The 14,254-nt window shown below is 33.7% G+C and overlaps 2 protein-coding genes across 2 annotated transcripts; both read left to right on the top strand.

The window, feature by feature from the left end:
• The first annotated feature begins 201 nt into the window (after positions 1-201).
• On the top strand, positions 202-1,539 carry LOC108342261 (probable long-chain-alcohol O-fatty-acyltransferase 1). Its single transcript, XM_017580009.2, has one exon. The coding sequence runs from the start codon at positions 302-304 to the stop codon at positions 1,334-1,336; it is 1,035 nt and encodes a 344-aa protein (XP_017435498.1). The 5' UTR covers positions 202-301; the 3' UTR covers positions 1,337-1,539.
• Positions 1,540-6,971: 5,432 nt separating this feature from the next.
• On the top strand, positions 6,972-8,122 carry LOC108341360 (probable long-chain-alcohol O-fatty-acyltransferase 5). The gene has a single exon (XM_017579051.2). The coding sequence runs from the start codon at positions 6,999-7,001 to the stop codon at positions 8,031-8,033; it is 1,035 nt and encodes a 344-aa protein (XP_017434540.2). The 5' UTR covers positions 6,972-6,998; the 3' UTR covers positions 8,034-8,122.
• Positions 8,123-14,254: the final 6,132 nt, after the last annotated feature.

The raw sequence follows: 14,254 nt of genomic DNA, 5'->3' as shown, positions 1-14,254 counted from the left end.
TTCCGACAAAGAATTTGGTCGCAGCAGAGAAATTAATGTAACTAATTAACATTAGACGTAATGGATGGTAAGAAGAAGAAAAGAAGAGAAAGGGACGAGAAACAAAATAGGATAAAAAAAATTAAATATAAGGTAATAAAATAATAATTAAAAAAGAAGAGAGAACAAATTTAAAAGAACAAGTAGCCTAAGAAAAGTGAATTAAAAATTGGTATTGCATCTTTGAGATCCTGAAATCCATGGAAGATCATTCCTAATTTTCCACCATCTAGATTGAAGGAAGAAAAAAAAGTTCAAAAGAATGGATGATGAAATTGTGATGTTCATGAAGGTGTGGCTCACAACCATCTCATGTCTCTGCTACTGTTATTACATATCTTCTACAATACCAAAAGGATTCTTCAGACTTCTCTCCCTCCTTCCAATTCTCTACCTCTTCCTCATCCTTCCTTTCAATCTCTCATCCTTCCACCTTGGTGGCCCCACCACCTTCTTCCTTGTTTGGCTGGGCACTTTCAAACTCCTCCTTTTCTCCTTCAACCAAGGCCCTCTTGCTCAATCTCCCCCAAACATTCTCCATTTCATCTCCTTAGCTTCCCTCCCCATCAGCCTCAACCACAACATCTCCAAACCCAAACCCAAACCCAAATGGCTTTTTCCCCTAAAAGTGCTTATCTTTCCCTTCATCATACATGCTTACAACTACACCCACAATCTCCACCCCTATTTCATCTTATTCCTTTACTGCTGTCACATGTACCTTGGCATAGAACTTGTCTTAGCCCTCACTGCTATCCCGGTTCAAACCCTTCTAGGGTTTGACTTGCAACCTCAATTCGACGAACCTTACCTTTCAACTTCCCTTCAAGACTTTTGGGGTCGTAGGTGGAACCTAATGGTTACTGGTATTCTACGTCCCTCCGTATTCCACCCCGTATACCGTATATCTACACGTTTTCTGGGTCCCTCTTGTTCCACCTCCACTGCTGTGCTGGCTACTTTCCTTGTGTCCGGACTCATGCATGAGTTAATATATTATTATCTCACACGCGCGCCTCCCACGTGGGAAGTTACCTGCTTTTTTGTGCTCCATGGGGTGTGCACGGCGGCGGAGGTGGCGGTGAAAAAGGTGATGCTCCGCCGTGGGTGGCGGTTGCATGGAGTGGTGTCGACGGCGCTTGTGTTGGCGTTCTTGGCGGCAACCGGGAGGTGGTTGTTTTTTCCTCAATTGTTGAGGAATGGTGTGGATAAAAAGGCCATCGAGGAGTGTGCAACATTGGTGAATTTTGTGATGTCGAAGCTACCATTGCATTTGTTAACTTTTTCATTGTTCTGAGAATGTTTCTGGAGAATGATTTTGTTACCATTCTTGAAATAAAGTTACCATTTATGAATCAAAGGATTCGTGATGATGCTGATATTTTGAGGTTTATGTCTATTGTTGTGAAGGGTGTTCACAACCAAATAATTTATACAATTACGGAAGATTAATGTAATAAAAATCGACGGATTAAACTTGGTGTTTTCTAAAATTTTTCTCATTTTATTGTGACTGATACATTGTTTAGGTTTATTTATTTATTTTTTTAAAATTTTCTTTTTGAAAGTGTTATTGCCATGAATTATTATTTTCATTCCCTTTGTATATCAAATAAAATAATAACTAATATAAAAGGCTCGTCCTACTTTTTCCTTCTTGCGGACAATTATTCAAGATGGGCCGTTGCTTCCAAACAGGGCCGGTACTGTTTGCACCCCATATTCTCTTACTGCACCCCTTATTTGAAAATCCCATTTTACCCTTAATAGTTTATAATATAATATCACTTTCTTCACTTCGTCTTCTTCCTTTTACACCTCCACCCCTGCCTTTCTTCATCTCTCGTACTCCTTCATTATCTGACTCTTCATTTAGTGTTGGTTAAATTTTGGACACCGATGATCTTTGAAACATACGCACATTTCTTTACGGATTTAATAGAGATATGTGTTTTTCTTTCGTTTTAGGCTTAATAGGTTCGGAGGTCCCTATATTTGTGGGTTCGTTTTAATTGAGTCCTCCAATTTTGGAAGTGATCAATTGGGTCTCTTTCCGTTAAATGCAATGAACGACGTTAACTTTTTAAACAGGATAAGAACGAAGTTTCAGTCAGCTCAAACTGTGCCACTGCAAATAAAAGGATGTCTCAACATGCCACCTGTTTAAAAAGTTAACGCCGTCCATTGCATTTAACGGAAAGGGACTCAATTGATCACTTCCAAAATTAGAGGACCCAATTGAAATGAACCCGTTAACGCCGTCCATTGCATTTAACGGAAAGGGACTCAATTGATCACTTCCAAAATTAGAGGACCCAATTGAAATGAATCCGCAAATATAGGGACCTCCGAATACCGTATCTAAGATTTTGATGGAGCAGTTGTCTTTCCCTTGGCATTCCTGCAAAATATTAAAAGTGTCAGGAGGGTCTAAAACCAAAATTAGGAAACATGCTTACTACTGTTATTAGTCCCGTTTTTTTCTCACCTCTCTTCTTTCAATGAGCCTCAATATTTTTTTCATAAAAGCTTTACAAGTCTACGGCTAATAAGACGTAAAACACTAATCGTAATACAAACTATAGTGGCAGCAATACTTTTCTAGGCCTAGAGATTATCCAGCGATAATAACAATAACTTTTAACTGTAATACTTAAACAAATTATTGGGTTAAACATTTTGGAAAATGTCTTGAATCATAGCTTTTACCCAAGTCCACAACGCAGAATCGTGTGGAGCATTTGCTTTCTTGCATAAAAACTAGCAACAATTTTACTTTTCAGAGGTATTAGACAAGGACTGGTGTGCAAAGGTATCCAAACTAGATAAAAGGATAAAAGTAGGGTTTTAAGAAAAAGTTAAAAAAGATAAAGGATAAAAGTAAAAATGGTATTTTTGGAATTAAAAAAATTTGGAGAGGTGTAGGGAGAAGTGTGTCGTGGTGGAGGGAATAACTCCCTTCGGAATATATTACTGATCTGGAAAAGATATTTTGGAATGAAAAATTAAGAATAGGTTTATTAAAAATCATTCCGAAATTATTAATCTGAAATACAATTCCAAATTAAAAGAATATTCTAGATTACATATTCTAGAATATTTTTTTATTTTATGAAATGCTTAATCCAAAATAATTTTATAGATTTAGAATTATATTATGTATTATTCAATCTGAAAAAAATATAGAAAAAATATTTTATTAACGTAATTGTGGACATTATTTGATGGACATAAGAGTGATATTTTTAGATATATATATATATATATATATATATATATATATATATATATATATATATATATATATATATATATATATATATATATATATATATATATATATATATATATATATATATATATATGAGACATATGAATAAAAAGGTACGAGTTTCTTATTTTAAAACTTATTATAGTATTAGAGTCTTGAGTTAAAATCTATCCTAACAAAATTTAATATTTGTAGGATCTATTGTTTCACATGTTATCAAATAAATCATTAATGCCTAGTCTCATACACGAGATATATATATCTCGACATGAGAAAGTATGCTGAAAGTTTTATATCGATAATAACACATACTGTAGTCTATTTTTTTTTTGAATAAATATATTTTTATTTAAAAAAAATTAAATTTTTACAGTGAACATATTGCATGTTGACAATTAAATGATAAATTATATTAATTATCTTAGCCTTGTAGTAACTATAGTTGATAAATGCTATCAATTCATCAAATGTGAATAGATGGAATAATATCTTTAATATAGTTTCAACTTAGCATGAGGCAGACAAGAAACTATATTAGAGGTGGATTCGACTTATTCGATCCAACTCAATTATTGGTGGACTCAATTTGACTAGCAAGAGGTAGATCTGAAATGATATCGTTGGAGGTCAGTTTGACATGACCCGACTAAAGGTGGGTCCAACATGACTTGGCCTTAAGTGGTCTCAACTTGACTTAGCACTAGATAAACCTGACTCGACTCACCTCAGCCTGAGTTGAGCTTGATGAGTCAATGATCGAGGCTATACCTGAATCAAATTAATGAGCAATTAAATACAGTATAAGGTAGGAGAATGACCCTTAGGTCGTATCTCAAGGACCAAATGTGGTTCAGGAATTAGATCAAACACATGGTTGGGGGGGTTGAATGTGGTTTTGTGAAATGAAGTGGGTGATTAACACACAAATTGAACACAAAATTAAAGACGGATTAAAGACAGGTTGGTGTTAGCTCGATTGCACTTGTTTCCAATCACAAATTTAAAACATATATCCAATCTTATGACCCTTAATCCAACACAAACTAGACAACTAAGCGAAGTATAAAACGGTCTTCATAAAATGCAAATTAAGCAAACACACTCAGACAGATTCATCAATTCTGCACAAACACACTAATCAACTAAGCGAAGATTATCATGCTCAAATTAGACCAGTAAGCGAAGACCAATTGCACAAAACAAATTTCATATGTGTAGGATACACAAAATTGAATCCTAATTTGGCTTCAATAATCTCAAGGAAACCTGTGCAAACTCACTAATCACCAACCCAAATAATTTACCTATTCATGAAAACGAGTTTTAAACTATTAAAACGGAATTGAAACATAAAACGAACCCAATGTAGAAACGAAAATACAATGCACCAAAAACGCAACCCAAGCAACAAAAACGAATCCAATCAACAAAAACGCAACCTAATCAACAAAAATGCAAACCCAAATGTAAAACGAAATCAAACAAAATCTAAACGCAATGGAAATGAACTCAAAACGAATTGGAAAAACCAGAAACGAAAGTGTAGTGCATGGAATTTAAAATGTAGAATCGAAATTGTAGCTTAAGAGAGAAAACAAAATTGTAGAATTGAATTGCTAAGAGAAGAAAACGAAATTGCATTACTGGAATCGAAAGTGCATCAAAATGAAAATGAAAAAAGAACCTAAAACCCAAAATTAGAGGAGCTCTCGCTTCTGTCCAAAGCTTAGAAAACGTAAAATGAGAGAGTGAGAGAGTGTTTTGGGGTCTGCCCCCCTTTTGTTCACAAACCTAGGTCAAGCCACTAATGGACCTCTCCAAAAATGACCAAAAACGGCCCAAATAGTCAAATTTGTCCAAAAACTCCTAAAAAATGAATTTACAATATGAAAAAGCTGATGTGGCAAGTGAAGAATGACATGGCAACTCTTTTGATGTTTCAAAATAATATTCTAAATAATTCCCTGCAATTAATAATTGAAATAATTAGCCTCAGATAATTCAAATTAATTAAAATAAGAATTAATGGTCAAATTAAGCCCAAATATGAAAGCTGAGGAAATATTGGACAATTAAACTCAATTCCTTAATCAAATGTAGTACAAAAAGCTAAGTGAATAGTATAAAAATATTTATTCATCAGTCGACTTAAGCCAAAAGTCAGATCGAGTTAGCCTAGACCAAAGATCAAGTCGAGCTTGCCTAAGCCAAAAGATTGTGTTAAGCCTGCTAGGGATGAAGGGTAAAGTTGTTCATCTTAGACAGAAGGTCATGTTGAATTGACCTGAGTCAAAGGTTGTGTCGCGTTGGCCTAGGATAAAGTTCAAGACAGGTCAGCCTAAGCCAAACTTGAGTTAAGCTTGGGTTGAAGATTAGGACAAGTCAGTCCAGGTTGAAGGTTAAGCCAAATTGACTTAGATTGAAGGTCGAGACATGTTGTCCTTAGTTAAAGGTTAGACCTACTCATGTAGAGCCAAGGGTTGGGTCTTGTTATGTAAGGTTAAAGGTTAAGTGAAGTCAGACTGGACCAATAATCGAGATGAGTCGGTCTAAGCCAAAGGTTGTGCTAAATTGGGCTGGACCAAAAGTCAAATCGAACTTGGCCAAGTCGGCTTAGGTTGAAGGTTAGTCATGTCACCTTAGGTTGAAGGTCGTGTTAAAGGTTGTCTCTTGTTGGCACAGGCTAAAGGTTGTGTTATACCAACTCGGGTCAAAGGTCAAGCTGAATTAATGTTGGTCAAAGGTTATATCAAATAAACTTAGGTCAAAGTTCGAGCTGAGCTGACTTAACTCAAAGGTTAGGATAGGATTAGTCAGTTTGAACCAAAGGTCAGATTAAGTTAGTTTCGAAAGTCTAATCAAATTGGTTCAGGTTGATGGTTAGATTGAGTCATGTTGAACCTATAATTGAAACTAATATGCTTAGACTCAATATCATCGAATTGAAAGTTAAACTGAACTTGTCTAAATCGAAAAGTAACGCGGATCCAGTTCGATGAGCTCGATCCACTGTTTATTTTAATCCTTGACCAACTTATGGCAAAATTGACAAGTCTTATAATGAATCATACCATTAACACATATTCACAAATGTATGTTTATGTCAACACTTTATCAAAGCCAAATACTAAACAACATCCATCGTTTTTATTATATTTATTTTGTGTACGCAAGAGATTGCTTCGTTACTCCCTTAATAAATCCTAATTAATATTTTCCTTCTCGAAAACATAATCGAAATGAGCCACGAAATGATACATAACAAATAAGAATAGGAAATCTATTAATTGACAGGGACTCAAACAAAATATATATATTATGTGCCAAAGAGACAAATATATAGATGAAAACCACCGATCAAATTATAAGAATTTAGTCGAGAAAAATGAACCCATAGAATACAACAATTTGAAACAATAATATATTTAAGTTTTTATCCATCTTTACAAGCTAAGATAAGTATGTCCTTTTTTATACACAATCACACAAGAAATCTAAGTCAAACTTTCTTGCTGCTATCACAGATTATTATATATGGTGTGTGCATTAGTTTTTGAATAGTTTATAACTCCAATTATTTATATTGTATCCTAAGTCTTCTTCAATACATAGATCAACCAATATATAATATCACTCATTATTTCCATTAGTTTCACAAAACTCATTGCCTATTCAAGGGAGAAAGAAGATGAAGATGGGAGGTGAAATTGAAAGGTTCATGAAAGTATGGATTTCAACCATCATATCTCTAAGTTATTGCTATTACATAGTTTCTAGAATACCAAAAGGTTTCTTGAGGCTTCTCTCGCTCCTTCCAATTCTCTGTCTCTTCTTCATGCTTCCATTATACCTCTCTTCACCTACCTTAGTTGGAACAATTTCCTTCTTCCTTTGGCTTGCCACATTCAAGCTTCTTCTTTTCTCCTTCAACCAAGGCCCTCTTGCAACATCACCCCAAAACATTCTCCTCTTCATCTCAATAGCTTCCTTACCCATCATCCCAAAACAACACCCTCCAACCAAGCAAAACCACACCACCAACAAACCCAAATGGCTTTTTCCTCTGAAACTGCTTCTTTTTGCAATGATCATTCGTGTTCATGACTACAAACAAAATCTTCACCCTAATCTCTTATTGCCCATTTATTGCTGCCACGTTTACCTCTCCCTAGAACTTCTCTTAATCTTCATTGGAGCCATGATTCGAACTGTTCTTGGCTTTGAGATAGAATCACAGTTCAACGAACCCTACCTTTCCACTTCACTTCAAGACTTCTGGGGTCACAGATGGAACCTCATGGTTTCTCATCTTCTACGTCCTACTGTATACAATCCTACACGCAGTATGCTTTCAAGTTTTGTGAACTTGTCTTGTGCCACTTCGGCTGCAATCTTAGTCACTTTTCTTGTATCAGGACTCATGCATGAGTTAATTTATTATTATCTTACTCGTGTGACTCCAACGTGGGAAGTGACATGTTTTTTTGTCCTTCATGGTGTGTGCATGGTGGTGGAGGTGGTTGCGAAAAAGGTGGCTAGCCACCGTGAGTGGCAGTTGCATGGTGTGGTGTCAGGGCCCCTTGTGATTTTCTTTTTAGCCATCACTGCAAATTGGTTGTTCTTTCCTCAATTGCTGAGAAATGGTATGGATACAAAGACTACTGAAGAGTATGCTCTTTTGATTAAGTTTTTTAAGTCGAATTTGTCATTACAAGTTTTATGATTCAATAAAGAGTTAGACATTTATCTTTTCTAAGCTCAACATAATGATTCAGTTTCTTCATAAGTAATTGATTAAACTATGTTTTTGTCTTTATTGTTATTTTGTAGACTTGGTAATTTTGAAAGACAATGAGTCAGATAGTAGTACACATTATGTATCTTATGTTGTTTATTTGAATTTGTGATTGTATAATAACATATTCATGTAGTTTAAGGTCCTTTCATTCATGTTAAAAATAAAAATAAAAATAACATTTTAGACAGATTTGTTAAATAATATCACTTTTTCTACATGCAGAATAATTAATTAAAAGAAGCATAAAAATATGACATTTTATTTAAAAAGTTCTATAAGACTAAATATAAAAATAAGAAATTTATATTCTTCATATTATTTGAAGGAAAATACTTTTTATATAAGATGTATACCATTTATGTATAAAATATGTATTTAGCCTTTAAAGTTAAGAATTCAATTCAATTTTAATAATTCAAAGTAAAAAACATTTTTGTTCCTTAAATTTAATAGAATTGTATGATTTTATTGGTTTCTCAAATTAACAAATCAGAGGGTGTAGTTAAAATGAAGAACAAAATAAAACAAAATGGTTATTAAAGGGTATAATTAGATGTATTTTCCTGTGTAAGTATAAATGTTCTTATCCGTATCTTAAATATATTTTATATAACTAATCTGATTGTTTTTTTTTTGTATGCAACAAAGACTTCTAACGCTCAACTCAATAAGAGAGATTATGATCTATAAGTTAGAGTGAGAGTAATTATGAAGTGAATATCCCTTCTGGAATACTAGTTGTATTTATAGATCAACATTGTCGTGAACCTATGTTCTTCTTTGAATAATACTTACCTAGAGAATATAATAACAATAAATAAATAGTAACATAATGGTAAATAATAACTAACATATCAAACTACCGAGATTTAGTTATAATATGTAAATATAGTCCAAATAAGTGTAGGTCTGGCTACTCAATAATTAAGAGACTTAAAGGGCTTTATCAGACCACACTATTTAATATGCCTATTGGATCGAGTAGGAAAATAAGCCTAGCTAGTCTCAAAAGTTTGGTTTCGTATATGTGGTCACATTAGATCTTTGTATAATTCAAAGATGGTTCGACCATTTGGTTGAGGTCGTAATGTAGTATGCACCATTTGGTCGTGTCTTACAAGTGGATTAGCCACAAGGTCGTTTTGTAATGTAATTAAGTCATTCGGTCGTGCTTTGCAAGTGGATTGCCCTTGAGATCAAGCACTTTTAAGTGGCAAATCCAATCGAGCTTAAAGTAATATGCCCTTGAGGATGAGCTCTTTAATGGCTAATCCAGCCAAGCTGAAAGTGATATCGAGGCCGAGCTTTTCAATGGCTAATCCAGTCAAACTTAAAGTGATATGGCCTTGGGGCCAAGCTTAAAGTGATATGGTCTTGGGGTTGAGCTCTTCAATGACTAATCTAGCCAAGCTTAAAGTGATATGACCTTGGGGTCGAGCTCTTCAAGGACTAATCCAGTTGAGCTTAAAGTGATATGGCCTCGAGGCCAAGTTCTTCGATGACTAATGTAGCCGAGCTTAAAGTAATATGGCCTCGAGGCCAAGGTCTTCAATGGTTAATCCAGCTGAGCTTAAAGTGATATGACCTCGGGGCCAAGGCCATTTCAGTTTAAGCTCGATTGCATTAGCCATTGAAGAGTTCGACCCCGATGCCATATCCCTTTAAGTTCGACTGCATTAGCCATTGAAGAGCTCGACTCAAAGTCAATGTCACTTTAAGCTTGGTTGGATTAGTCACTTAAAAGAGCTCAACCTCAAGGCCAATTCACCTGTAAAGCATGGCGAAATGGCCCAGCTACATTACAAACCCCAACCTTGAGGCCAATCCACTTGCAAAACACGACCAAATGGCTTATATTGTATTATGGCCTTGGCCAAATGGCCGATCCATCTCTGAATTACACAAAGATCCGATGTGACCACATATACCAAACCAAAATTCCAAGATTGGGGGCTGATGTTCCTACCTTGTCCAATAGACATATTAAATAGCATGGTCCAATAAGGTCCTAAGTCACTTAATTATGGAGCAACCAAAACCTACACTTATTTGGGTCATATTTATATATTGTAACTAAATCTCGGGTTATGTAAGTTATTGTTTACTATATTGTTACCTTTTATTATGTTATACTCCCTAGGTAAGTATTATTCTAATAGGAACATAAGTATATAGCTCATGTTGATTGTATAAATACAACTGGTATTTCCCAAGTAATACTTACTTCGTAATCACTCTCATCCTTACTTATAGATCTTAACTCTCTTAGTGACTTTAGCGTCAAAAAGTTTTTATAGGTGAATTTTCTCGCTCTCAAGAACAAGAAGACTCTTTCCATATAAGAAGAGCAATCAAACTACCGTTAGGATCTCACAACCTATCACAACCTATTCAAAAGTCCACACTCAAAATTCTTATAAGAACATTTAGTTTTTTATATGGAATAATAAGAATAATATTTAAAGTTTATATATATTTTCGTTCAAGTTAATATTATTTTTAAAAATTAACTTCAGATGAAATTTAAAATATTAATTATCAACTCAAAATGGATTTACAAATAAAATTACTATGCAAACGTTTTACTTTTTCAAACAATTCAATTGTGTCTCTTCCCAACAATAACATTTTTTTTCACAAAACTCTTTCCTTTTAAAAACTTTTCCATATAATAACACTTCTGTATTATCTAAAACAACTACAATATAATACTTTCTATTGAAATTATTATTCATTAAAAAAATTAATTTAATATCACATACAGTTTTAGAAAACAATTATAAACTCAAACTGAAATATTAAAAAAAAAAACCATTTTAGTAGCCAATGATATTTCTAATTTTGCCGAACATTTTAAGACAGTATTTTAGTTTTTTTTTTTACACAAACTTTCAAGAAATTAGAGAATCAAAAGTTAGTGGTTGATTTCCTAAATTTTAAATAATTTTCCTAAACTGCATCGACATACATTGAAAGATAAGTAAGAGAAAAGAGACATTGTTGAATTTCATATACCATAAGTGATTAATTATACTTAAAAATATGGTCGATAAATTTTTTATGTACCGACTTAACTTGTGAACTAGAAAGTAATGTTTGGCATAGTTGAGTCTTTCAATTAATCTTTTATTATAGTTTATTATTATATATTAAAATACTCTATTTTCAATATATCAAGTTTCATTTTTATAAATGCATGGCGTTGCTTTAAGTAAAGTACAAAGATGTAATCATCAACTACAAGATGTAAGTTCCATTTTTATAAGAGATGCTTAATTAGTTACCCACTTTTTTTTCTTCCTTTTTGCAATGATTTTTCAAGGTTTGATCCCAACACTTTGTATATTTAAAGGTTTTTATAAAGTGATTACTCCAATAATAGTGAGTTATAATTAATTTTTCTTTTACTAGAAGACATTTTATTTGTAATTTAGGCTTCTGTATCTTCAACTTTTCTAAGCTCAAAGTCTCCTTCATTTGAGAAGTGCTTCCAACTTTTTCCAGTTTTTCTTTTCAAATAATGGACTCTAAGGTTATACCATTAGATTGTTTTTATTTTCAATTGCTGATAAAAAAATGTTTTTTCTCTTCGGAAATTACAGTGATAATTAGTATCCTTTTATTGGTAATTTTTACGTCGAGGAAGATTACTAGTTTTTTATTTTATTCTGTTAGTCTTGTCATCTCTAGTTTTAAAGCTAAATTTTCCTCCCATCGAAACTAATTGTTAGACTTTTTTTTAATCTGATATCAAATAAACAACGCCAACTCAGAAGACAAGGGAAAAACATCGTGTATATATAGGGAATAAGTTATTGTGTCACATTTAAGAAATCATGATTTAATAATGTGAATGATTGAACCAAATTTCGATATACTATAGTCTATTGTTTATAACTTTTATAACATCCATAAATTATTTACATAAAATTAATATTATTTCAGTCTTTCAAATCTTCAATATCACATGCTCTTCAAAAGAAAATGTGTATGAGAGACCTATCATTGTAGATCTATAACATTGTTTATCATTTTCATTGACATTTCACATTTTTATCATTTTCATTGACATTAGAGGAAAAAAAAATTGATGATGTTATTATCATACTCAATAGTCTCCTATCATTTAAAATTTAAAATTTAAGATAAAATACAATTTAAATATTTTTTTTCTTTTTTATTCACATAAATACTTTTAAAAATTAAAATCATAATGAAGTTTCATCACACTCAAAAGATATAATACTTATAATAAATAATAACATTAAATTTGATTTTCTTGGGAGAATATGGGAAGAGAAAAGAAGAAGCACGTGCTACATTTTTCTTTCTGCAGACAATTATAAGAAAGTCAATAAATTTGTCTCTGGCGACAATGACAGATTGAAAAGAACACATGATTTCGTAAAAACATGAATGATAGAACCACTCGTTTACTTTCGAATATAAAATATTCTTGAGCATCATGTTTTATATTTTATTTTACACCAACATGATAAATTATTTTCTTCCACATGTTTTTGATTAAGAAAATGTTTGAATGAATAATGATCCTCCCATCAATAATATTAGTCAACATTTTCTTAGAATTCCAGAAACTCATGACATAGATTGAATGAAGGAGATGGAGAATGAAATTGAAAAGTTCATGAAAGTATGGATTTCAGCCATGTTAGGGTTATGTTATTGCTATTACATAGCTTCAAGAATACCAAAGGGCTTCTTCAGACTTCTGTCTCTGATTCCCATTCTTTACCTCTTCATCACTCTTCCCTTCAAAATCTCTTCACCTAACTTAGTTGGCTACACTTCCTTATTCCTTGTTTGGCTTGGCACTTTCAAACTCCTCCTTTTCTCCTTCAACCAAGGCCCTCTTGCTCAATCACTCCAAAACATTCTCCATTTCATCTCCATAGCTTCCCTCCCCATCAACCCCACACAACATCCAAAAAGTTATACCCAAATGGCTTTTGGCCCTAAAAGTGCTTACTTTAGGCATCATTGTACATGTACATCTCGATTACCATACATATATGTATGTCTTTAGGGTCAACATAATGCTAAAAACTTATAAAGTTTTTAAAAAATTACATTGATATTTTTTTCTTTGGGTCTTCCATTTTCCATGGTTAGAGATTTTGTCAATGGATAATTTCTATGAAAAAGTTTTTGTAGGACACTTTATTTGGATTAAATGATAAGAGAATAAGAAAATGAAATTAAAGAAAATAAAAGAAATGAATGGATAAAAATTTATTTGAATTAGATAAAAAAAGGAAAATGATACTTTAACAACAACATTTGACAACATTTTGACACAGGACAAATGTTAAAATGTGAGTGGTGGACGTGAAAAATGGGTTTTTAATATAAGAATGATGTGACAATGAGAATTGGGCAGGTTTCAAATTTTGGGTTCATTTTCTCATTTTCAGAGTTGCAATCTGAGGAACATTTGAGAGAGAGACTCGTCTTCCTTCCACCCAACCACCACTGCCGTCGAAGTACGTGTCACCGTTTGTACCTGAAACCTGAACGGTCTCGTCTTTCCTCCACCGAGCAACCCATTGTTGTCGGAGTGCCACCATAGTGCCACCATAGTGCCGTCGTGCTTAGGCAAAACCTAGACGATGTCGTCTTCCCTCCACCCAGCCATCCCGTGTCGCTGGAGTGCCGCCGGAGTGTCGTCGTTCGTACGCGAAACCTAGACGGTCTCGTCTTCCCTCCACCCATTGCTGCTAGAGTGGCGCCGTAGTGCCGTCGTGCATACGCGAAAACTACGCTTCCTCCCACCCACCCATTGTTGTCGGAGTGCCACCAGAGTGCTGCCGGAGGAGGAAAAAGAGACGTTTTCGCGATTGTTCCTCCTACCCACACATCTTGCTTCGTTGTGTTCCCACCGAGAGCCATTATGTTCATTAAAGGTTTGTTTATTTGTATTGAGAGAAATGAATCTATAATAGATGTATGATCTTGATTATGTAGGATATGCTCCTTATTACTATAAATATGATATGAACAACGGTGTGCATAAGTAATGTGTTGGAAAACGGTGGAAGGTTATGAATCTCTAGGTTGGTGTTGGTGTTGGTCGAACTGTCGCCGTTGAAGGCAACATTTGTAGGCACCAAACTTTAGGCATTTTG

This window comes from Vigna angularis, chromosome 6 (genome assembly GCF_016808095.1).
Source record: "Vigna angularis cultivar LongXiaoDou No.4 chromosome 6, ASM1680809v1, whole genome shotgun sequence".
NCBI classification, from domain to species: Eukaryota; Viridiplantae; Streptophyta; class Magnoliopsida; order Fabales; family Fabaceae; genus Vigna; species Vigna angularis.
The sequence above is the reverse complement of the archived record's forward strand: the minus strand, read 5'-3'. Positions and strand labels throughout refer to the sequence as shown.